Source organism: Dysidea avara, chromosome 12 (assembly GCF_963678975.1).
Source record: "Dysidea avara chromosome 12, odDysAvar1.4, whole genome shotgun sequence".
In the NCBI taxonomy this organism is placed as follows: Eukaryota; Metazoa; Porifera; class Demospongiae; order Dictyoceratida; family Dysideidae; genus Dysidea; species Dysidea avara.
In genome coordinates this window covers 9592449-9617239 of record NC_089283.1, presented here as the reverse complement: position 1 = coordinate 9617239, position 24791 = coordinate 9592449, and the positions used below count along the sequence as shown (strand labels likewise).

The 24791-nt window shown below is 40.1% G+C and overlaps 2 protein-coding genes and 2 long non-coding RNA genes across 10 annotated transcripts; 2 read left to right on the top strand and 2 right to left on the bottom strand.

Annotated features, from left to right (window-relative positions):
• Positions 1-538: 538 nt before the first annotated feature.
• On the bottom strand, positions 539-14892 carry LOC136240208 (uncharacterized). The gene is made up of 4 exons (XR_010693742.1): positions 14754-14892; positions 11121-11232; positions 653-706; positions 539-602 (listed from the first exon to the last, which is right to left on the bottom strand). It is a non-coding gene; the product is annotated as an uncharacterized lncRNA (long non-coding RNA).
• LOC136240205 (uncharacterized) lies at positions 4334-10435 on the top strand. Of its 2 annotated transcripts, none has more exons than XM_066031124.1 (4): positions 4334-5063; positions 5532-8615; positions 8779-9780; positions 10114-10435. In XM_066031124.1, the coding sequence occupies exons 1-2, from the start codon at positions 4531-4533 to the stop codon at positions 7978-7980; spliced, it is 2982 nt and encodes a 993-aa protein (XP_065887196.1). In that variant the 5' UTR covers positions 4334-4530; the 3' UTR covers positions 7981-8615; positions 8779-9780; positions 10114-10435. The 2 variants fall into 2 exon arrangements, with proteins under 2 accessions (XP_065887196.1, XP_065887194.1); XM_066031122.1 differs by having other exon boundaries at positions 10110-10435.
• On the top strand, positions 14859-23701 carry LOC136240206 (nose resistant to fluoxetine protein 6-like). The gene is made up of 2 exons (XM_066031125.1): positions 14859-14959; positions 21474-23701. The coding sequence occupies exon 2, from the start codon at positions 21479-21481 to the stop codon at positions 23582-23584; it is 2106 nt and encodes a 701-aa protein (XP_065887197.1). The 5' UTR covers positions 14859-14959; positions 21474-21478; the 3' UTR covers positions 23585-23701.
• LOC136241123 (uncharacterized) lies at positions 15989-18465 on the bottom strand. 6 transcript variants are annotated; one of them, XR_010694179.1, is made up of 7 exons: positions 17973-18464; positions 17561-17918; positions 17281-17385; positions 16960-17230; positions 16688-16899; positions 16201-16265; positions 15989-16141 (listed from the first exon to the last, which is right to left on the bottom strand). It is a non-coding gene; the product is annotated as an uncharacterized lncRNA (long non-coding RNA). The 6 variants fall into 6 exon arrangements; XR_010694178.1 differs by having other exon boundaries at positions 16960-17024; positions 17973-18463; XR_010694175.1 differs by having other exon boundaries at positions 16688-17024; positions 17561-17656; positions 17709-17918; positions 17973-18462.
• Positions 23702-24791: the final 1090 nt, after the last annotated feature.

The window sequence follows — 24791 nt, the reverse complement described above, 5'->3', positions numbered from 1 at the left end:
TGTGTGTGTGTGTGTGTGTGTGTGTGTGTGTGTGTGTGTGTGTGTGTGTGCATACAAGCATGCGTGCGCACGCGTGTGTAGTGTGTGCATGTACAAACAGTGCATAGGAACTCTATAGTATTAAGGTCATTCTAATAGTCAATTAGCCACTTGAGATAATCATGGGTAATCAAGTGAATGCAAATTATTGTGAGCATGACAGAGCTTAACAGTGGATGCAGGTTAGTGCTATAGCCCATATAAAGCCCCACACACTAGAATTGGTCAATGGTTCATTTCAGGTGGTTGAGGTATTATAGAGTAAATATCATTACAATGGTCACCCAAAAGATGCTGGTAGCCTGTGGAATTCTCTGGTGAGTGGTACATAACAGTTATACAATGTGCACTTATGCTCTGCCTTTTATAACTAACTCCCCTTTGGCCTGTGGCCCTCAGGCTTGTGCATTTATATCAGGCATGTCCATAGCATAACTACCACTATGAACCAATCAGTCACATGTATTATTCTGGAGGCAGGGCAAGTACATGTACTTACATCAGTAATCATAAGTAAGAGGCACGTAGTGTCATTCCATCCAACACTTTATCATAATTCCATCCTGAGGCGTCACATAAATAAAAATACTGTAGGAGCTATGTAGTACTGTACCTTCAGATTTCAGGTGCCCTACCAGACTCCTGTTGTGCTTGGACTGTGCTGGTTCTTAAAACAACAACAAACAAAAAAAAGCAAAAAAAACAAAACAATCATACATATATAATTGGAAGGGTTTAACCCTTTATTACCGAAGTTTTTTTTACAAAACCGCAAGTGTGAAAACTTTTATGGCTTGTGTGAACTGTGTGTGATACGAGTGGACCCCACCCATTAATTAACCCATCAAGCTATATACCGTTTGATAGCCATCTCTCTCTTCTACCAACACAGCTAGAATACTTACAGATCACACACACAACTCACGCGCTATGAAGCAAAGAAAGCGTATCTTCTCCGTATCGCCATGGCATTGAAAGGTGGGCGCCGCCATCTTACTAATCAACGCGATGACATCACACTATTAATTTTTAGAATCCTTATCATGTGGGGAATGGAGTAATTCTAAGTAAAGCCTCCTAGTAGCAGGGAGAAGGCGAACATGGAGTTTTAAACAGGTATTATTGTTTTGTATACGCTATTTTATATTGCCAAGTGCCATAACTTTCCCATGCTTCTTCCTATTGCCGAACGGTAAACTTCATTAGAAGCGCCCGGTCCTTCTGAGCAGTTTGCTAGCAATTTCAGCTTCGTAGCCCCTAGGAAAAAGGAGTTATGGCTCCGTTTATAAAGGGCACTCGTTATGGCAATATATTAGCCATTCGATAATAAAGGGTTAAGGTAGACATTTTTGGACTTGACTATACCTAATGCTGTCAAGCTGCCATAAACTAAAAGTTTACCTAGTTTTGGGTGACACAAAACCCCAATGGTTCTTATTAATGAACACTTCCTAGCAACTGTCACACATTACCATTACAGGTAAGCAAGTGCCCCAGAAAGATTTCTTGCAGTTTAATTTTATGAACTAGAGTGAAGGTTGAAGGGGATGATAGCATTAGAAGGGCTGATCACATGATTTTCTGTGACATTATCATCTCTAGCAACAGAGCTAGGATCAGCTGAGAGCATTCTAACCAGACATAGTCCTATATAATGTGAGTTATGATCACCCAGCCACTCCCAAGGTGGGACCAAGCTTGGTATGGCAAAGTCAAGTAGTCTGGAGAGTTTGCAGACAATATTGGCTGCTCAGAGAAGGGTAGTTGGAAAAGGCGGATAAAGACGTGGATATTTTTAAAATACATTTTACATGCACAAAACAGTTACTTTTCATGCCTAACATTGTTTTTACAGCAACATTCGCTTCCAGACCCAGGAGTTGATCTAGTCATAGCGCTTATCCATTTATAAACGTAAGTGCGAAGGGTAGATAAATACCATATAGTGTTGTACATGTGCTCTAGAAATCTAATTCAGAGTCATAGAGATTAAGCCGGCATGTCCCAACCAAATCTTGTAAGCCAGGTCCTTGAAACCCTCAATGCTTGGTATAAGTACCTGTGCCTTATACTAAAAGGCGTAAGATTGTGGATTTGTCCTGTTAAGCTAAGGCATACAAGCTAATCTATACAATTATACAACTCTGTATTAGACTTAAGAGCATGTGTACAACACTGTATGGTCTTTGGCATTCTGTGGAGTGCTGGTCTGATCCTTGGCACGTGCGCTTATAAATAGATAACTGTTATGACAAGATCAACGCCAGGGTCCGGAAGTGAAGACTGCTGTAAAAAACAACATTAGGTATGAAAATTAACTGTTATATAATTGTAAGTGTTTTTTGAAAATGTCCATGTCCATGCATGTCCAATTGTATCCATTTTTCCCAACTACCCCTCAGAGAATGACCACGGATGAACTAATGATGAGGTAATCATTATATCAGAGAGGATCACAAGATCTTATCTTAGCTATTAAAAGTAATGCCTCAGGGAGATAAAGACAAAAATGACAAATTTTTATATAAAATAGCCATAAAGATCAAACACAATTCCAATGTAAAAATAGCCATAAAGGTTACACTATATCCAAAAGTGACATTGGGAGCACTGTTTATGTATATACCAAGTTTGATGCCTTCTTACAAAGTGCACAAAATCAATATAATATTATTTATAGGTATGCACTACTGTATGCTGCTCTACTACATTGTGTTGCAGTACACACAGGAGAAAGTAAGTTTCTAAAGATATCATGGATGCCTTCCAATAGGCTCTACAGTGGAATGCGAACCTGTCTAACCTGTCACTAGAGTTTTTCGGCCTTATATGTGGCAGATAAGGAGGCTATACTGGGGACAGCAGTGTGGTTGTACAGGTTATATTGGGGACATGTGTTAGTACAGGCTATACTGGGGACAGCTAGCCCAATACAAAATGTTACAATCTCACCAAACAAAATGCATTGTTCACAAAACCATCATACTTCTTTGCATTGTCTCAATATGTTGAAGGAATGGGTTTCGACCAATTCTGGTGAGTAGTTTTGGAACTATAGCGCAAGACAGTAGGAAAATAAGGAAATGATTTGTACAGTAACTATACCGAAGTATACTACAGGGCAGCCATGAATTCCATTTATATTCAACTACAGCAATGAAATTTTCTTAAATAAAAATGACTACTGTTCACCAGTGATTGGCAAAAAAAAAACAACAAAAAAAAACAATGTATAGTTTTAGCCTGTATCACTTGTGCATTCATATTATGGAGGTGGGTGTAATGATAATGATGAAATGACAACGATCTTGTTTACGTCTACTGCATCGTAAACAAATGCATGTGACACACACAGTAGCCTTGAGGCAGAAACAAAAAGTTAAACTCTCCATGAGCAAGCGAATAAGAATATATGTACAGTTGACTTGAGACTTGCTTCTCTGAATTAGGGCTGGGACGAAGCTTTGAATGTTTTTGGTGGTTTGAAGGTTTAGTAAACTTCAAATTTTAAAAGTATCCTTCAAAGCTTTGTAATGCATTCATTGTTTACAAAAGAATTACAAATAAAAGTCGTTGTCTTTATTGCAGTTGCTTATTGATCTTGTGTGATCGATGTTCGTCTCTTCGCAGGTGCCACGCCCACTTTTAAACCATTGCAGTTTAGCTTGCTACCATAGTTGTAGCCTTGAAACATCTTACAATGCAGGTTTTTGTTGAGATGGTTACAAATATTATAAACCTTTAAGGGCGGATACTGACCTTTCTTAAAGTAAATCCCAATGCTCTTGACATCACCAGACTAGCAAGGGTATGGTTATGTTCATCGTAGGTCAGAAATAGATATTATATAAAATTAAGGTGCATAGAGTTCCCATTTGTTCTATAGGAGCTTTGGCCAAACTATTTTACTGCCAAAGTTTTTAACTACATATTAGACTACAACAAGTTTGATACTGAAATTTGATTGGCTGAAAACGCCGCTCGTGTCTGTCCAATAGAGACCACGCTCTGAGGCAATATGAAACAGGATAATTACGCCCCTGTAACATTGGCAATGCATGGGCGCTTCAATGGCTAGTAACAGCCGTACTGAATTAGAGGGAGGTGTAATGGGCTTGTTTGTACTAATCAACACTACATTACTTGCTTACAAGCAGCTGTCGAGGCACAACAACAGCAACAATGAGTTGTAGTCCAGTTGCTGAGTCCAGTTGAGTCCAGTACCTATACAGTGCCTGTAACATTGGCAACGCATGGGCGTTTAAACGGTAACAGTCACTCCTGCCATGTAGGGAGGTGTATTTTCTGTCGGTTGAATGTAATGAATTAGACAGAAAATAAGCTCCCGCATGAATACTATTGGTGGTCACGTGAGCATCTCACGTGACAAGGGTTTTAAAAAGGCTGTTGTAGCGTGAAAAGTTCATTCTACGCCACGTGTTCACACTAGTGGGTTACCTTTTTGGTTTTTTAGACAGTTCTTTTCAACAGATGTCGATGGAAGAAGAACAAGTACGGCAGATTGCTAGTGCAGTCTCGATGACCATCGGGGAGCAGTTTGCCGCCAAGTTCAGCGAATTCCGTCAGGAGATGGTCGCATCCCAAGCGGCATGTTCCCAAAGCGTCATGGAGAAACTCACTCGCAAGACGCACACGTTTAAGAAAAAGGGTTGTGAAGCCCAGTTCGTCTTTAATGACAAGATAGACGACCACGTGCAAGCTGCCAAAAAGCAGCTGGAGAAGATAACAGCAACCGACGAGCCTTCCCAGCGAGCTCTGGAGCAAGCAAAAGCTGAACTGGAGCAAGGTGATGAGGAGATCCGTGTTCGTCAAAAACACATCAGAATTGCTGATCGTTCGGATTGGGGAGTAGTCGCCGAATATGAGGCCGATGAGCTTGCGGATAATTCGGACGACGAGAAGCGGCTGTACCGTGCTCGGAAAGAGAGGGACGCCAAGCGTAAACGTGCAGCGTCTGGTGGGCCGGCCAGCAGAAAGAAGCCCAGGAGAGAGGAGGCACCGAGGTTAGGGTTCCACCGATACAGAAAAATAACTACCGATCCGATACCGATACCTAGAAGCAAATTTTCACCGATACAGATTCCGATACCGATAATTGCTATACAATTTACAATCATCTCAAGCTGGCTATGTGTGACTGTTCTAGTAGAATATATTATTGTGCAGTGACTGTTCTATTAGAGTATTTCGATCTTTTTCATGCAAACATAGTAAGTAGCAGTTGCTTGATGTTTAGCAAAGCAATTCCTGTACCTTTTATGCTAGAATAATACTCAACACTATTTCCAACTTGTTATACCTCATGTTTTGCTAGCATAGGATTTATGATGATAGTTATGGTTATGACGATTGGCGCGAGTGGCTATTAATCGGTATCGGAATACCTGAATAACCGATACCGATCGATACGAAAAGCCCAATATCGGCTCCGATACGATACCGATCCGATTATCGGTGGAACACTAACCGAGGTCCAATGAGGGTGCTGCCAGGATGCCACCAGGACCAAGGACCGTGACAAGACCAATTGGGCCCTGCTACAGTTGCTCGCAGATGGGCCACTTAGCAAGGAGTTGTCCCAGGAATCAGCAACCGTATCCTTTTGGTCAATCATGTGTTGGTGCCGTTGGCGACATAAGTGTTACAACATGTAGTGTTGATTCTGTGGGTCAATGTCATAGTGGAGTAAAGGACTCCCAGAGTCAAGGGGTGGCTCATAACATAGGACTGAAAAAGGGTGTTGATGAGACAGCTCAGCAAAATTGCAAACTAACTGAGTACAAAGAAGGTGTTGATAAGACACCTTCACAAAGTAGTGAAAACCTAATTCCAAGTGTTGATGGCCTTGAACTTACTACAACTGGGCCTGCTGGGGCATGTGGTGGGCAAGAAGCTCTGGACAGTGAGCATGTCCCTCCTGAACCCCTAGACAGTTTTGGGTTAGGCTCTGCCAGCTTTGAGAATGAGTGGGAACTGGCTAGATCCGGGGAATGGGAAAATATGGGGGCCAGAGGCCCACAAATAGTGGACGTACAAGGGAGGCTTAAGCAAAATATCCTGTTTTGGTCCAAGGTTCTTATGGCCCCAGCTACAGTAATTGATTGGATTCAAAATGGCTATAGGTTACCCCTCCAGTTTATGCCTACCCCGTTTGAGCAGGGTAACCACAAGTCTACCGTGGACTACAAGGATTTTGTCACGGACAGTGTGCAGGAGCTAGTAAACAACAGGTGTGTGAGAGAGGTGGGAACAAGGCCAACAATTTGTAGTCCCCTATCAGTCGTAGCTAGCCACAGTGGTAAGCATAGGTTGGTAGTAAATCTTAGGCACTTGAACCAGTTCTTACGTAAAGACCATTTTAAATATGAAGACCTAAGAATTGCCACTTTGATGTTTGAGAAGGGGGATTTCTTGATGAAATTCGATCTGAAATCAGGCTATCACCACTTGGATATAATTGAAGAGCACCAATCTTTTCTAGGGTTTGCTTGGGACTTGAAAGGTGTCCCCAAGTATTTTGTATTTACAGTTTTACCTTTTGGTTTAGCTTCAGCATGCTATGCTTTTACCAAACTTTTGAGACCACTTATTGCATACTGGAGGGGCCAAGGTTTGAAGGTTGTCCTGTACTTAGATGACAGTATAGTGGCAGTAAAGGGTGAGGACCAGGCAAAAAGGGTGAGTGTACAGATACGCAATGATCTGGGTGAAGCTGGCTTTGTAGTTAATGAGGCTAAGTCACAATGGGTACCTGTTAAACGATTAATTTGGCTTGGTTTTGAAATTGATTTGGAGAAGGGTAAAATAGTAGTGCCAGAATCAAAATTAGAAAACACTTGTGACTTGTTGCAGTCGTTGGTGAAAAGGCCAACTGTCCCTGCTAGAATGTTGGCTAGTGCTATTGGCAAATTAATATCCATGTCGATGGCTCTAGGCCCAGTTACACGCCTCATGACACGCAGCCTATATGGCGCACTGAACACTAGGCGATCATGGTGTGCCCTATTACAGCTTCCTGAGGAGGCGAAAAGTGAAGTGGAATTTTGGATTGGGAAAATAAAGGAATTTAATGGACAAAATTTATGGCCCAAGCCATCAGCAGTGAGGGTGGTTTTCTCAGATGCAAGTGACACTGGGTTTGGGGGTTATACAGTAGAGCATGGAGGCCTTATTGCCAGTGGTCAATGGACTAAGGAGGAGGCCCAGCAAAGCTCTACTTGGCGGGAGCTTAGAGCGGTGCGTTTGGTTTTGGAATCATTTGGTCCCAAGCTGCAAAATGAAAGGATAAGGTGGTTTACAGACAATCAAAATGTGGTTAGGATAGTTCAATGTGGTAGCAAAAAAGCAGCCCTCCAGCAGGAGGCATTGGCTATTTTTGAATCCTCAGTGGTGGCCAGAATTCGATTAGAGCCAGAGTGGATACCTAGGCGGGAGAATGAAGTAGCAGACTACATTAGTAGAATTATTGACTACGATGATTGGTCGCTAAACCCATTGGTATTCAAGGAACTAGACAGGCTTTGGGGGCCTCACACTATTGATAGGTTTGCTGATTGGTGTAACAATCAAGTGTCACGTTTCAACTCGCGTTATTATTGCCCGGGTACTGAGGCCATTGACGCTTTCACGTGTGACTGGGGCCAGGATATTAATTGGTGGTGCCCCCCACCGTTTCTGGTCCCGCGGCTGTTAAAGCATGCTAGCATTACAAAGGCTAAAGGAACGTTGGTTATTCCTAAGTGGGTTTCAGCCCCTTTTTGGCCGCTAATTTTTCCCAACGGGACCAATCCAGCCCAGTTTGTGAAAGAAGTTAGGGAACTACCCAAAGTTGAAGGCCTGTTTGTAGAAGGTCGCTCGGGTTGCAATTTGTTTAAAGGGGTCCCTAACACCCCAGTGATAGCCTTGCGTCTCAAATGGTAGCTGTTAGGATGGTTTCTTGTTTACAACAGTTAGTAGCCTGGAGTGCTGGTGTTCACGACCGGAGTATGGTCACAGCCAGAGTTCTGCTGTTCTATGACTGGAGTATGGTTACAGCCTGGAGCGCTGGTGTTCTAGGACCGAGTACGATTGCAGCCGGAGTGCTGGTGTTCTATGACCTGAGTAGGGTCACAGCCCGGAGTGTGGGTGTTCTATGACCGGAGTATGGTCACAACCTGGAGTGAGGTCCATGACCTGAGTATGGTTACAGCCTGGAGTGCTGGTGTTATATGACCTGAGTATGGTCACAGCCTGGAGTGCTGGTGTTATATGACCTGAGTATGGTCACAGCCTGGAGTGCTGGTGTTATATGACCTGAGTATGGTCTCAGCCTGGAGTGCCGGGTTATATGACCGAGTATGGTCTCAGCCTGGAGTGCTGGTGTTATACGACCTGAGTATGGTCACAGCCTGGAGTGCTGGTGTTATATGACCCGAGTATGGTCACAGCCCGGAGTGCTGGTGTTATATGACCGGAGTATGGTCACAGCCTGGAGTGCTGGTGATCCATGACCTGAGTATGGTCATAGCCTGGAGTGCGGTCGGGATTCTACCAGGGTAGGGCCCCAGCTTGGTGAGGTGAGTTAGTGTTGCCACAGCCTGGAGTGCTGTTGTTCAGGGAAACAGTTAATCCTTGAAGGCCGATAATTGTAACGTATTGCTGGTTATATAAATTGAGAATTTTTTACGAGGGTATACTAATTGTATGTGGTCACGTATGTCTGCTTATATATTTTTTCAGAGGTATTCTCCCATGGAGCCTGGCTGGATTTGAAAGAGTTGCAGGACCCTGCTCTGCAGGAGCTGGCAAAGAGGATTCCGGATACTGTCCTACATGGTCGAGCTGGCTCCACAGTCAAAAAGTACTTGGGAGCATTCAGGAGGTGGAAGTCCTGGGCGAAGCAGCATCAGTTGCCAGTTGTGCCAGCTAAAGAAGCTCATGTTGCATTGTACCTCCAGTATATAGGTGATACTTTACAATCCAAATCAGCAGCAGAAGAGGCTTGTAATGCTTTATCTTGGATACACTCAACGGCAGGGTTGGTATCCCCAGTAGGTTCCCCGTTGGTAAAGGCAACGTTACAAGGTTTACAGAGAATGCTAGCTAAGCCAGTCTGCAAGAAAACCCCAGTAAAGGTCGAGATGCTGGAGCAAATGGTAGCAGATGCAAAGCGGAGTGGCTCCCTGTCAGATATGCGTTTAACTACTGCATGTCTTATTGCATTTGCAGGGTTCCTGAGATTTAGTGAATTGATCAATGTCCAGACTAGCCATATATCACTCAGGCAGGATGCTATGGTGATCAAGATTCCCCATAGTAAAACGGACCAGCTCAGGAGAGGGGATGAAGTGATCATTGCAAGAAGTGGAAAGGAGACCTGTCCTGTGTCATACTTGGAAAATTATTTACAGAGAACTGATACTTCACTGCAGGTGCAGAGATTCCTTTTCCGGCCGATACGTAGGACCAAGAATGGTGAATGCCTTCGTGAGGCAGGCAGTATTAGCTACACATGCATGTGGGAGCAATTCAAAAGAAAGGTCGGTATGCTGGGATATAATCCGACCGATTTTGGTTTGCACAGTCTGCGTTCTGGGGGAGCTACTAAGGCAGCTAATGCAGGTGTGCCAGATAGGCTGTTTAAGCGTCACGGACGTTGGAAGTCCGAAAATGCCAAGGATGGCTATGTGGATGACTCAGTAGAGCACAGATTGTCTGTCACCAAACAGCTGGGTTTATAATGTATTCTTGTACAAGCTTTCTTTGTAACCCTAGAGTGATGATTGGTAGCCCACGTTTGGTGGCGGCACAACCCAATGTGTTGTAGGGTGGTAGGGGTAATAGTATGGTGAGGGAGGTGTATTTTCTGTCGGTTGAATGTAATGAATTAGACAGAAAATAAGCTCCCGCATGAATACTATTGGTGGTCACGTGAGCATCTCACGTGACAAGGGTTTTAAAAAGGCTGTTGTAGCGTGAAAAGTTCATTCTACGCCACGTGTTCACACTAGTGGGTTACCCCTCCCACCCTCCCTGTGATGTTATGGATAATTGATTTTCCTTGACTATAGGTAGCTGAGGGCTGGATGGCAGAGGAATAGTTGACTTTTTCTTGTTTGTTTTGGTTTTGCATACACATGAGTGGAGCTCTATTTGTTTTGGTTTTTCCTAGTAGGCAAAAAAAAAAAAAAAAAAGAAAAGCCTACTAGGTTTTTTCCCGGTGGTTGTCTGGGGGCTGGACAGCCACAAATTTATTATTTACGGTTATTATGATTTGGAGCTAAGCCCCCCACTCAACCGGTAGTTGTAGTTTATTGACTTAGGTGTTATGGTTGTAATTTTGTTGGTTTAAAAATTTGATGATTGGTAGCCCACGTTTGGTGGCGGCACAACCCAATGTGTTGTAGGGTGGTAGGGGTAATAGTATGGTGAGGGAGGTGCAGAGGGCTTGTTTCTAGTAATTAGCCATACATTTCTAGTTTACAAGCAGCTGTCAACTCAAGGTACAATAACGAGTTGTAGTCTAAATAAGTTAGACATCAAGAACCACTGGGTTCTTCGAGTTCTCTAAATCCCGTAGAACCTTGGTTCTTGACGTCTAACTATTATGTATTTCAATTAAGCGTTAGTATGAGAGGTGGACTTCTGACAAGGTTTCACCATATTAATACATTACAGCGTAATTATACATGTACTAAGGCTAAAACAAAATACTATAATACTCAGTGAGTACCTGTTAAGGATTTTGGCACTCAAATTCTAAACTTGGTACTTGAGTACTCGTTAAGATCACGCAACCCATGTATACAGTATTTATCAATAGGGAGTGATACAATGAAGGCTATAGAGTTTGACTGGTATAATTTTTTTTGTCAGGGACACTAACATCAGTACTTCAATACGTGCGTATCATTGTAGTTAATTGAAAAGCTGTAAACTGTTTAAGATTAGTACAAACCTAAATGTCGAATGAGTATGACTACAAGTACGTAGTTAGTATTCATGAGTACTTGTTTGTCAACTCTAAAGAGTACTTGAATACAAAAATACCTGCCCTAAAATATACTGTGGACAGTACATACCTTGAATTCAAGTACTCTTGTGGTACCATCCCTTCTCCAGCTTGGGGGGAATGATTGTAACTGTCCTGGTCTAACTTCTCCAGGTATGCAGCATGTGCTGAAGAAAGGGCAGCTAAGGTGGCAAATAATATACGGTAAGACATATTGGGTAAATACACACACAACATTAAAATGGTCACACTCCAGAAGGTGTGCAGCACCCACAATTTTTTTTTTTCGGCAGGAGGCATGGTTAACCAGAGTAACACTGATATCTGTGGACATTTTAATCCACTGTTTCTCCAGAATTACTTTGCAAGAACTAAGAGAAGACAAGACGGAGTACTGCAGTATTAGTATAATGTTAATGAAAACAAGGAATACTGTTGATTCCATGATGGCGGCGAAAAGTGATTGGGCCGGTTCAGTTACGCAAAGACAGACCAGTGTATTACAATCAATTGAATTATTCAAAAGTGACACTGAAGTGTTGAATAATACATGGTGGATTCAAGTATTGCATTGTGTTTTCGTGTTATATTTTGTACAAAATAGCTTGAAGACATGTAAGTGACTAAATGAACATGTCTCGGTGACCAAATGATTTAATAAACCTCCAAACGAGCTGCCACAGAAAAACACAATGGATTGTTAGCATGACAGCATGAATGGTATACAGTTCAGTAAACAATTTAAGATTGAATTGTTTGATTATTGTATTGGAATTACAAACATGTAGCCACTAATTGACAATAATTGATTAATTGATATCACCAAATTTCACTATTTAGGCATGGTTTCAAAACAGTAAATATCTCTTTATGGAGCACATGTTCTTGTGCGATCGACATTAAATCACACAGTACGATAGTGCTGTATAGTAGGGACCACAAAGGAGTAGGTGTGGCCCACAAGATAATATCACCCAAAATACAGCTTCAACTTTCCAGACAAAGGTGAGGCAGTATTAGTTAGGTAAAACTAAGTCCAAACAAGCTTTCAGATGCACAGTATCAACTAGACGTCATTGGTAACTACATGGAGTTGATCAGTGGTGTGGAAATATGTGATAGGTGCACACCATAACTTGTAGGAGATACATAAAACTATAGTTAAGAATATGGGTTAGCCAGGTGAGCCAGATAAAGAAATACAGCCAAGCCAGCCAGAGCCTAGTAAGCCAAAATGTACAACACAAGCAAACATTAAAATATATCCCACTGTTTACAATACATTTACAAACAGACAGCCAAGCCAACCAGAGCCTAGCAAGCCAGGTGGAAGAATATAAAATACAAACAAACAATACAAACAAGCATACTTTTCTTCCTCTTCTTGTATTGTGCATCTGCCTGGTTAACGCCACCTTAATTGATTTGTGGTGTGCGTTATATGGAATAACACAACTTTTTGGTCACCAGCACGAAAATGAGTAAGTATTATATGTTTGTGAGTTCAATGGCGATTCTATCGCTGGTTAGTGCATGTCTGTATGCCTTGTAGCTTTCGCATACATTAATTTATTCATTCATTATATTTATGACATAATTTGAACTCATTTTCTATTATCTTTAGTACTTGGTTTTATAATTATTAAGACTTCATAGCACAAGTGCTGCAGGTTTGTAGGATTTCTGGTCCTATAACTTGTTTAAAGTTGTTATTTTATATGTGTGGATTCATGAACCCCATGAACCACTTATTTGATCAGGCCAAGGTGAAGTTATGAATATGTTTGAAGCAGTTCAGATGAACCCCCTTTCAGGAGCAGAATTTTAAAAATAAAAAATCACACATAATCTCACAGTCCTGGAGCTCTTCGGTAATTACTTGCACAGTGGCATGGCTCTGTACTACTTTTGAGGGTCATATTATCTGAATCATCGATGAAATTAAGCAATGCGTCATGTGCTCAATTGCGCAAATGATGCACGGTGAAAATAAGAGATGTACCAATCTGCCGATCTAGTATCGGATCGGTGCTGATCTCAACAATTTGAGCAAATTAGTAAAACTGATTTTCTGTTAAAACCACCGATTCATGATACCGATCTTTCTAATCACCATTTCTTCAAACATACTAGACTTCTTCTATAATTTATCTGCTCCATAAACAAAATAAACTTAAGTATAGTGTAATTTCTTTGCCTGTTGCCCATTGAAACTATGAGAAGCCATATAAATACACATGAGTTAGCTGTTTCAATTACTGAAACTTACCCCTGACCTTATCAGAGGTCCTTGGCAGAAAACAATGAATAGAGCTACACCATATCAAATGGACTAAACTATGAGTACTCTGCTACAACAGCCTACAAACCATTCCAGGCAAGTCTTGGTAGAGCATGCATTAAAATATTTGTGGGTGCTGTCACTGCTGATTGTCTGGGTAGTGTAATTGAGGCCACACCTCCATTGGTATTGACTCTAGTACCAATGCTGTGATCATCATTTAGCTAGTCTGAGAGGGCAATTGGAAACAGTGGAAATGGAAACCGGAAACGGAAAGTGGAAATGGTCAAATCATCATATAAGACCACCTCTGTACAAAGACCACATTATAATTAGATCTCAAAGATGGCTAAGGCACCTTTTATCAAGATCACCTCTTCACACTGTAATAACAGCTAGGTTCCAATCATATCCTATGTCAGACCACTTTATCAAAGCAGTTAAAAGGACTAGGCTCTTAGTTGATTCAGTATGTTAGTTTTGTGCATATTCTATTTAAAGATCGCCCTGAGGATCGAACTTAGTGCTGTCTACCGTCGTGATTACATTCTCAGCAGAATTGCCATGAGGTGAATATTGTATAAATGTTATAGATGGTATAAATAGTCAAGCATGCTTATAGAGGACTTGCAGCGTGACGTAAATCATCGTAATTGCTAAGCAACCGTAGCTGTCGGCCATGTTTCGGGACAGTGTTTTGGCTGAAAAGCGCTCTCTCAGGATTTGGTACAGGCTGTAATGAAGCAAATCAGTGTTGAGTTGTGTTGTAAATACCACACAGCTCGTTAAAAAAGGCGACGAAGTTAGAATTGGTGAGTAATGTATCGAAATTTAATTAGCCACCTATTTCACGAAGCCAATGATAAAATCTTCTATTTCGAAACCAGCCCCGCTTCCCAGTGCCACTATACCCAGCGCTTAGTGAATAAATCTCGTTACCTTCATTCTGACCCAATATGCGCCATAGAAAGTTGTCCCGAAACATGTCTGCCTAGCAACAGTTGCTTCACGCGTGCAAGTCCTCTATTCCGTAATTCCACTGTTCCGTTATTCCGGGTTTTAATGGATCCCAGTGCGTAGGTTGTAGCTAGTTCGATACACAAACACAATCTTTTAATGTTATTGCCCCAAGGGCACAATTTGTGTACGTACCATTTTCGTTCAAACCTGGTTCGAGGAAAGCACCCGGGCCTCAGTTTCCCCATGCACTTCAAATCCGAACCTTCTTTACAAAAAGGCATCCCGTGTTTGTACAGGGCACAGCTGAAAAACAGCTTTAGCTGATGCTGCCTCCTGTTATATATTGTTTCGTGATTGGATAAGCAATTCGGACAGTATAATATTCATTGTCTAAAAGGCAGTAGTGGCCTGTACATGTATATAGCTACTATAGACGTGAGTGCAGACATACGAAAAACTTACTTACGCGGAGCTGTGCCTTCAGTAACGTTGACTGATATCCGTCATAGGGTGTACATCAGCTTGTTCGAGCCCGCTCAAGTCAATGACGATCCGAATTAATTAGAAGCAAAATTTATTTACCATGGCGCTTATTATAAAGCTGCTCCAAATGCGAGGTAACTCAGGGTTAAGATAGCTTGCCGGAAATAGTAAGGAGTTGCACAAAGGTACGTTTGTTTATACTGTAGTAATTAATACTGAGTGAGTCTTGATGTGAACACTAGCTAGGGCGGAATCAACGCGTTGGCACGTAGTACAATAGTATTCAAAGATGTCAATATGAGATGCTTTGTAATCAAGACTCACGGTAGTGAGTCGCGCGGCCAAGAAACTACAAAGCGCACGCCCAATTAAAAGACGCGCGGCCACTACTGTGAGTTATTTACGTGTAGGGCCGGTTTCGCAATATTAGTCCTAGATTACGCAACATCTCTCAATAGATTTGTATTGCGTTACGTGATAAAAAAATCTTTAGGAGTCGTCATCATCATCATCATAGTTTTCTTGCGACCTCGCTAAAATAAAAAAGTAACCATCGCAAAATAAAAAATAGGCGTATTTCACTTTATTTCTCTACCTTATGTTACAACTACTGTCACGTTATACCAGTCAACATAGTCGTGTTTGTATAGTCCATCTAGCACTGACATTATCCAATCCTGGTTTGCCTATACGCGTATTTTCTTCAATCAAACCTCTAATCCCTACAATAACTTTTAAAGGCACGACGTGGACACAAACTCTAATGCCTGATAAACAAGTTGTGACAACGTGCTGAACCGTAAGTTCCCTAGGGATAGCGTTTTAAGCAGAAATCTTTTAAATTCCATTTAGTGCCACACCCCATGCGAGCGTTTATAAATCGCCAGTTGTCTTATGGTGTGAAGAACAAAATCACTATCGAAGGTGCTTTAAGCATACTCTTCAATTCTCTATTTACATGTAATTTTTAATAGATTAACCACAAAGGCCGATAAGGTGAATACAAAAGGTAACAAGCCTTTAGGGGTTACCACCTCTATGTAGTGTTTACCATGTAGCTTGTGTTGTGGCTTTCATTAAGTATTATGCACACACAAATGGTGCAACAAAATTTTGTAATGGATTGCTCGAATGTGGTTGGTGGTGTTGTGGCTCGAATGTGGTTCGTGGTTTGCCAGTGACCATGTATGAGTTGCCACACAACTTACACAATATTCAAATTTCATGATGGCCATGAAAATTTCTTGCCATATGGTAAACATACAACAATGTGTAACAACGTTAATCAACATCACATCAAGACTTGACTAAAAATAGTTCCAACAATAGTGATGATTTCTTGTATGTCAGCATGACGATACTGAGACCTGTAAAAGAATAAGCAGGCACTGAAGTTAACCTTAAATTGAACACTCATGCAACTGACCTGGAACATTGGTCACAACACCAAAAACACTTGTTTTGATATCTGATGACACAATCCATCAGGCACTGAATTAAAAGAGAATGTATAAAAAATCAATATGCCGGGCTGTATCAATAATAGCATGGATAATCAAAATGAACAAAAATTATATCCCAGGCTAAGTGAATGAATAACATAACTGTTGGGTAAGCATGTCAAACCTGAACATTAGGACATTAGTCAAACAAAAGTACGCTATCGCAACTTGGTCATAATACAATGTTTGTACCACTGGACTTCACACTGGTTGCCCAAAAATTGTGCCATTCCAGGACAACAGCATAATTATGAAACAAATAGTTACTACAACACAGAAGGCTTACTGTTGTACCGTCTACACTGATATACCATAATTTAAAAACATAACAGGTAGCTAGGTATTAAATACAATACACTTAACATCTGGGTACTAGGAAAAAATCACTAACATCACAACATGTAAACTGACCTAGAAATTAACACCCTTGATGCCACTACAGTCTACACTGGATATTTGTTTGAACCCATCAACACTATACCCGATACATCTGAGTAGACTGACCTGCAAATTCACATCACTAGTATACAGTGATAATTGATAACTACAAAAACAACAATTGCAATAATACAATTCTTCTGTACGTCAACTGACCTGAAATTCATGACACTCGATACCGAGACCTGTAAAAGAATAAGCAGGCACTGAAGTCAACCTTAAATTAAACACACATGCAAACTGACCTGGAACATCGGTCGCAACACCAAAGACACCTGTTTCGATATCTGACGAAGCAATCCAGCAGGCACTGAATTAAAAAGAGAATGTGCAAAAAATCAATATGCCAGGCTGTACCAATAAAGGATGGATAATCAAAATGAACTAAAAAATATATATATCCCATATGCAGGTTAAGTGAGTAACATAACTGTTGGGTAAGCATGTAAACCAAAACATTAGGTCATTGGTCAAACAAAAGTACGCTATCACAAACTGGTCACTGATAATTGATAACTACAAAAAGAACAATTGCAATAATACAATTCCTCTGAACATTAACTGACCTGAAATTCATGACACCTGTATCTTTGTTCTTGCATGGTCTCAACTTACATATGTACCATGATCACATTCAACTGCTAGTGGATAAACCAGTATGACCAGATGGCCTGCAAAAACCAACAAGCAGGTGTTAAATACAATACACCTAAGCCTGGAATATGAAAAATAATTATTCCACACTGATATAGTAATAGATTATAGGACGTTGTGGAACTTGCCTAAACATGTAAACTTGAACAAGAGGACAACTGCATAATCTGGACACTTGGAATTGTCAAATACCTGATGAACAAGTTAGTACTAATGACATTCACTTCAACATTTTATCCCAGCTGGGTGAATCTCTTGTAACTGAGTAAAAAGGTGTTTATTTTCCACCTGCAACCAAAGTTCTACATTTCGATCTGTGGTTGAGTGTACATAAACTGACCAGGAAATCAGTATGCCATAGCCGGGGTATGGAAATGGTTCCTTTCCTTCTGTTGTGACATTACTTACAGCTGACTGGTAAATGATCATCGATGTCCCCGTGGACCCCAACAATGAGTATATCAATAACTTCACAAGTTGGAATGAATTTCCTTTCAACATGTGGTGGAATGAATTTCCTTTCAGCATCTGGTGGACAGGTCCATAAACCCTATCGCACAAACACGGTGAATCAGTGTGTGGCAATGTGACACGTTGCACAAACTTCACTCCTCGTTTCGTTAGCATTCAAGACCGGCATATATCATAGAGTACCTCGATCAGTATTCTTGACTCTTACTTCTTCAAGCGTTGCTCAAACGATGTAGTTTCTCACGAGGGGCTCGAGTTTCTCATTAAAGTTGAGCCGATTAAAGTACGCCTCACCATCTAGTTACATTCTTAAACCATTCAATTTAAAACCACGTATCACGAGTGTCCGCTTAAGGTAATTAGGGACTTTCCACGAGATTTCCCCTAAATAGATCACGTGTTAGTTGTCAATCCGGTGGATTCTGGTGGTATACATGGTTCAACAATGCGGTAAGTGTACATATGCTGTCAATAATTGTTTGTGCACTGCTAAACTAAGTTATTTTTGTGTGGTAAGTATGCTTGAGGAAGGGTCTGGGGGACGACACTAATGTTTTGACAGCAGTTGATGATGGCCAGGCAAAGAACTGCGAGAAGAACTACTGTGATAGTGTTATAGTAGGGAAAAATTCCCACCCCTATAGCTCTGCCTAGGGGCATTATCTACAGCTACTGTATTATGTTGCTAATATGTACATCCGGGCCAAGAATAAAGGTGAAAGTGGTAGTAAGGCTCAATCCTATTATTCTGCAGAACAGGCAAGGGAGTCTGGGACTCTGGGGGCATGCTCCCTCAGGAAAGTATAAGTACTACAACTTTTTTGTTTTAATTGCTTCATCAAGTATAAAAATTTCAGTCAAAAGGTGATGATCGAGGCTCTGGTCTTATGCACTGGTTGGAGTGGTTGTATCGATACTGCACTGTGGCAACCTTGAGGGGTTAGTGCTGGCATTATCCTTGGCAATACTATTCCATCTCCCCGAGTCTTGATGATTGAGTCCTCCATTCCTTTCTCTGCTGCTCCAATCCTGAAGTTGTGACCACAGTCAAAAGGTGACGATCGAGGCTCTGGTCTTGCATCTATACTGTACTGCAACACCCTTGAGGGGTTAGTACCGGCATTGTCCATCGCAATACTGTTCCATCTCCCATATACAAGTCTTGATGGTTGAGTCCTCTATTCCTTTCTCTGCTGCTCTAATCCTGAAGTTGTGACCAAAATAATAAAAAATGGTTATAACATGATAAATGATCATGGTGATAACAATTACAAATGTATTTATAGCTGTGTAGCAACTGTAAACTAATTAGTCACTTGCAAGTTTAATTAGGTATCTGAAGCATTTAACATGCACAGATATGAGATATATTCGTCACATGCAGGCAGTAAAGATAGATTTACTCTAATAGAACAGTCATACTACACCGTAAATTCATACTTCCGAATTTACGGTGTTATGAAACAATCATTATTATGTATGGACTTTACTGACTCTCCAAGATAATATACTGCATTAATGTTAATTGCTCATTTCCAAAAAAAATTACCTTTTAAACCAAATGTAGAGTCTATCACTGACAAAAATGAGTGATATCCACCCCAAAAACACCTTCGCTGTAAAAAAGGCGCGCCCAAGAAACTACAAGTACCTGGAACCCAATGTAGAAAAAACAAAAAGAAAACAGCTCTGCTGAAGTGAAAAGTAACTGGTAACTTAAAGACCTGATATCTGAAGCGGCCAAGAATACAATTACTAAAGTTTAATCCATGCAAGAACATCTTGGCTATAAAACAGGTGTGTACATGAAAGTAACTGGCAACTGAAATGGCTGATATCTGAAGCGGCCAAGAATGAATGGTCATATACAACTAATTCAAAAATTTAACACTGAACCTTTATAATTCAGCTGTGTTCTATATTCACTCTTGCTGCATCGTAAAGTAATTTCTTTTAACTCTAATTGGCTGGTAATTTGGCCGCCTTTTTTTGCTCTATTATACTGACTATTAAAAAAGGCGTCCAAATTACCAGCCAATTAGAGTTAAAAGAAATTACTTTACGATGCAGCAAGAGTGAATATAGAACACAGCTGAATTATAAAGGTTCAGTGTTAAATTTTTGAATTAGTTGTGTATGACCATTCATTCTTGGCTGCTTCAGATATCAGCCATTTCAGTTGCCAGTTACTTTCATGTACACACCTGTTTTATAGCCAAGGTGTTCTTGCATGGATTAAACTTTAGTAATTGTATTCTTGGCCGCTTCAGATATCAGGTCTTTAAGTTACCAATTACTTTTCACTTCAGCTGAGCTGTTTTCTTTTTGTTTTTTTTTAACATTGGGTTCCAGGTACTTGTAGTTTCTTGGGCGCGCCTTTTTTACAGTGAAGGTGTTTTTGGGGTGGTATATCATTACACATAACTTTCAGTCATCAGCCAGTAGAAAATTAAACTAGCTTGGTGGATGGTTAAAGAGAGTGCACATGTGTTCAGATAGTAAACCGGTTCTTATGACATGAGAAATCATTGCTTTCAGTCAAATTAACAACAATAATTAAGCATCTAAATGATATTAATTAACTTAATATCATTTATTGGAATAATTGGCTAATTTGGTTATCAGTGCATCACTGTTCTGTAGTATGCTCCACACGAAGGATTCAGTGCACAGAAACTGTATTACAAACATTGGTACACGTGGTGATTGCCCTTCATACCAGAGTGAATCCATAATAATCACACTGAGGTTTATTTATTAGGCGCATGCGCTTAACAACTATAAGTTAATTACGATACTACTTTTTTGAGAACTTTATTAGGCGTATGCACCTAACAACGGTACTTCAATAAGAATCAAGGTTAAAATCCAGTGCTGTGTAAAATTTTCTCAAGTTGACAATTTCCAATAACGTTTTTGTTATGATTCCAGCCTTGTCAAAGTGTACAAGGGTAAGGAAGGGCTGTATATGTAAAGTAGAAAGGTAGGGTTGGCAATGAAAAATTGACCCCTTTATATTCGGAGGTACAACCTGGTTTCCCAATGTTGGTCCCCCTGGACCAGCTGCAGCAACCATACTCGGTCCCCCTGGACTACTTACACCACCATAGTTGGGTTTGGTAGAGAGTAAATGGCTTCTGTTTGAGGTGCTCTACAAAATATGCTTGTTTGTAAGGTAAATTGCTATATATACTACAATTTGGTGCTGCAGTAAAATATCAACCCACTTAAACTCATATGCAAGGTTGGGCAGACACTAGTTTTTGAACCTTATAAATCTAGTACATAACTATATGAAGGCTAACTGGACAGAATGTAATGATATTCATGTTTAGAAGACTTCAGCAAACAAAGTGCTTTGATGTTGCATGATTAGTGCTATAAGGAGTACCCCCTGTCAGCCAACTATGGTAGATCATTTTTCAGTGAGTGAAGTAGTACTAGTACTAGCTTACAAGTGGTGAATAATACATACTCTTAGTTTATAAATGACAAATGAAGGGTTAAATACAAGGGGCATAAGGAGTGTTTTCTCCTTACATTGAGAAAGTAGAATACTCTGTTGTAATGTTGTTTCTAATAAATTTAACAGGCATGCCAAATCAATTCTGTATTTAATATATGGTTCTTATAGGAAGGATGATTTTGATAGCACTCTTTTGTCTACTAATTATCAGTAACTTTGCTTTAGCTGAAGTGGATCAATTCTCCACACTGTTCTCATCCAACATCACTGTCGGTACAAGTTGTCAAGATGCACTTCAGAAATTGTCATTGTTGGAAACAAGTGAGCCCCAACTAATGGCTGAGTATTGGGATTCATGGGGTAAACCAAACCATGGCATACTGAAAGGTCACACTGCATTTCTTGGCTACTACGATGAATGTATGAACCTGAAGAAAACTGCTATAGGTGATACTAGGTTCTGTTTATATGCAGTCAAAATGAATATCGGTATTTTGCACAACTATCAAGATGAAGTATGCCTGACTGATGATTGTTCCAATGGAAGAAATTTAACTAGTTCAGTTAATATAAAAATTGGAGTGTGTTACCCTGAGGCTTGTTCTCCTAATGAGTTTGGCATCGTATTATCAAAGATGGACATTACTAGCATTAACACAATTACCAGTAATCCATTTAGTAATAAGACAAGCACTGTTAATGTAAGGCTGACTGATGTTGATAATTCAGCTACATTTTGTCCTCAAACAGATGTTGAATATGACACTGTTACTATAGTGATTATTGTTATGTGTGGAGTACTCATAGGACTAGTGGTAGTAGGAACTGTAGCAGACATCATGTCGTGGCTGTGCTTATCAGAGAAGGATGGTAATGTAGAAATTGTACAAGTATCTAGTGAAGACAACAAGAAAGATACTGAACACCCACCTTCTTTACAGAAAGACGCAGAATTACAACAGCTGTCACCATTGAAAAGTTTTCTTTTGGCATTTTCATTATACAATACAGTTCCTATCCTGTTGTCAACTAAACAGTCACCATCAGCTGTTAAAGCAATTGGAGGTATCAGAATGTTTTGCAATTTTTCAATTGTAGCAATTCATGTAATATCCTTTTTCCCAACCTTCCAACCTTCACTGATCCAAAGTACCCCACAATCTTCCTCTTCAGCACTGATTTTATTGCCAGTGTTCCATGGTTCACTTACTGTGGATGCCTTTTTCCTGCTGAGTGCCACTTTGTCCACATATTTAACTCTGAAAGATATAAAGAGACATGGAAAGTTTAGATTTGCATATTTCTACCTCAACCGTTACTTTCGTTTATCAATTTTGTACTATTTCTATACACTATTTGCTGTGAAGTTATTTGTTCATTTGGGAGATGGTCCTGTGTGGTATCAACCAGACTACTATGCTTGCCAAAAGAACTGGTGGTATAATATACTTTATTTAGCCCATTCAACAAAAAGTGATGAGTTGTGTAATGGAGTGGCATGGCACTTATCTGTTGATATGATGTTGTATATTATCTCACCAATACTCATCTTGCTCTTATACCACGTTCCACGTATCGGACTGATCAGTGTAACCCTTACTGTGACTGGGGCTACAGCATATGTTGGAATCATTGCTGCAAGTTATGGGTTCAAAGCTGTGATTATTTTCTACCCAAACTTTGATGAACAGTTTAGCAAACTGTACTCTCATCCTCTATTCAGGGTTAATCCGTATTTCGTTGGAATAATATTGGGATACATTCTATATAAAAATCAAAATAAAAAACAGAGAAGTGTCTTCTACGGAAAATGTTTTAGGACAATGAAATGGTGTATGGCAATATGTTTATACTGTACTGCAGTGTATGGGATATTTGGAGAGCTTAGTGGTGCTTACCACTTCAGTGATGTTGAGAACATGCTTTACTTGATGTTTAGTGGATTAGGTTTGAGTATTGGCATCTCCATTATTATCTACATCTGTAACACTGGTCATGGTGGTGTAGTGAACAGAATCCTTTCCTGGCCTGGATGGGAGCCACCGGTCAAGTTATCATACAGTGTGTACCTGGTTCATCCGATGATTATGTCCTTGGTGCTCGGTACACTGCAGTCTAGTTTGGTAATGACGGGTACTTTGATGTTGGTACTGCTTGCGGCTACTTTAATAATATCCTATGGAGTGTCAGCAGTTGTTGTGCTGTTTGTGGAATTTCCCCTTACTAATGTTGTGTCTATGTGCTTCAGGCTGGCTGGAATGGAAGCACGTGATAAATGATTCTATTTGATTATGCAATAGCAGAACAGAGTGACACCATTCATATGCATACATAATTATTGCTACACATTACTGCAAGCTGCACATAAGTTTTGACAGAGTTTGCATATAACTAGATTTTGTGACATCAAATAGTAAAATAGAAATTTGAAAAACACATTGTTTGGGAATAGAGATTGTTAAAAAGCAAGGAAATAAGCAGAATTTGGGTTACACAGCTGTTTAATCCTCAGTATTTTTTTTTCATATAATTATTATGAACTCTCTCTGGAACTCTCTGGTAGCCACATGCTTCAATACCAATACGCAATGGATTTATGCACCAAACAGTGCTATTACTTGTATATGCATTGAACCAGCAGCTTCTTGAAGTATGCAGTTTTGCTGAATCCAAATAGGGATTTATATGGGGTTAGATAGTTATGTAACTACTTGAAGGGTTTGGCTACATTTTCTGCTGTAGATTTCCTTGCTTCTTTGTTTTTTAGTAATCTCCATTCTCAAATTACATTTTTCAAATTTTAATTTTACTAGTTTATCTTTTTTGGATTTTTATAAGATGAATGATTTCATGTAATAGAGTGATTCAATACAGCCTTTCCGCAAGCATACCCACTGTTACCATTTAGTATACATGCTGAATGGAGAAAGCCTCTATATTAAAGGTTGGCTTAAATTGGGCTTGAGTTTTTCACTGTTGTGTTGCTTCAGCCCGTTAGGTGCTATTTGGCATATTGCAGTACATACATTATGGACTTGCCTATGTCCTCATTACTTTTGCTGACCATGCAAGGTGTCAATTTGCAGTAGTGCATGATGGCTTCTCTGTTTGTATAATGTAAATCATCTGTACTTTCCATAATGACTGGATTGATTGCAGAGATGCTTCTCGTACTACTCTTTGTTTGTCATGCTGTGTAACAGGCTGAACATAGCTGAAAACAAATTAGCATAATGACCACTTCACGTAATTGGTTGTTGGTAGTTGGGACATGCCTTCATTAGAATTTTAAGTTTAATTAGGGATCATAGAAAAAGTAGTGAAACTAGGTCTGCATACACCTGCTGATATACTAGTGGACATTTATTCCCTATGGCTAGGATGAATATGGATTAAATGTCCAGTAGCATATCAGAAAGTGTAGGCGACCCTCTTGTTTTACTACTATGCTTTTCTCTTAGATCCTTTGTAATTGTTGTTATTATA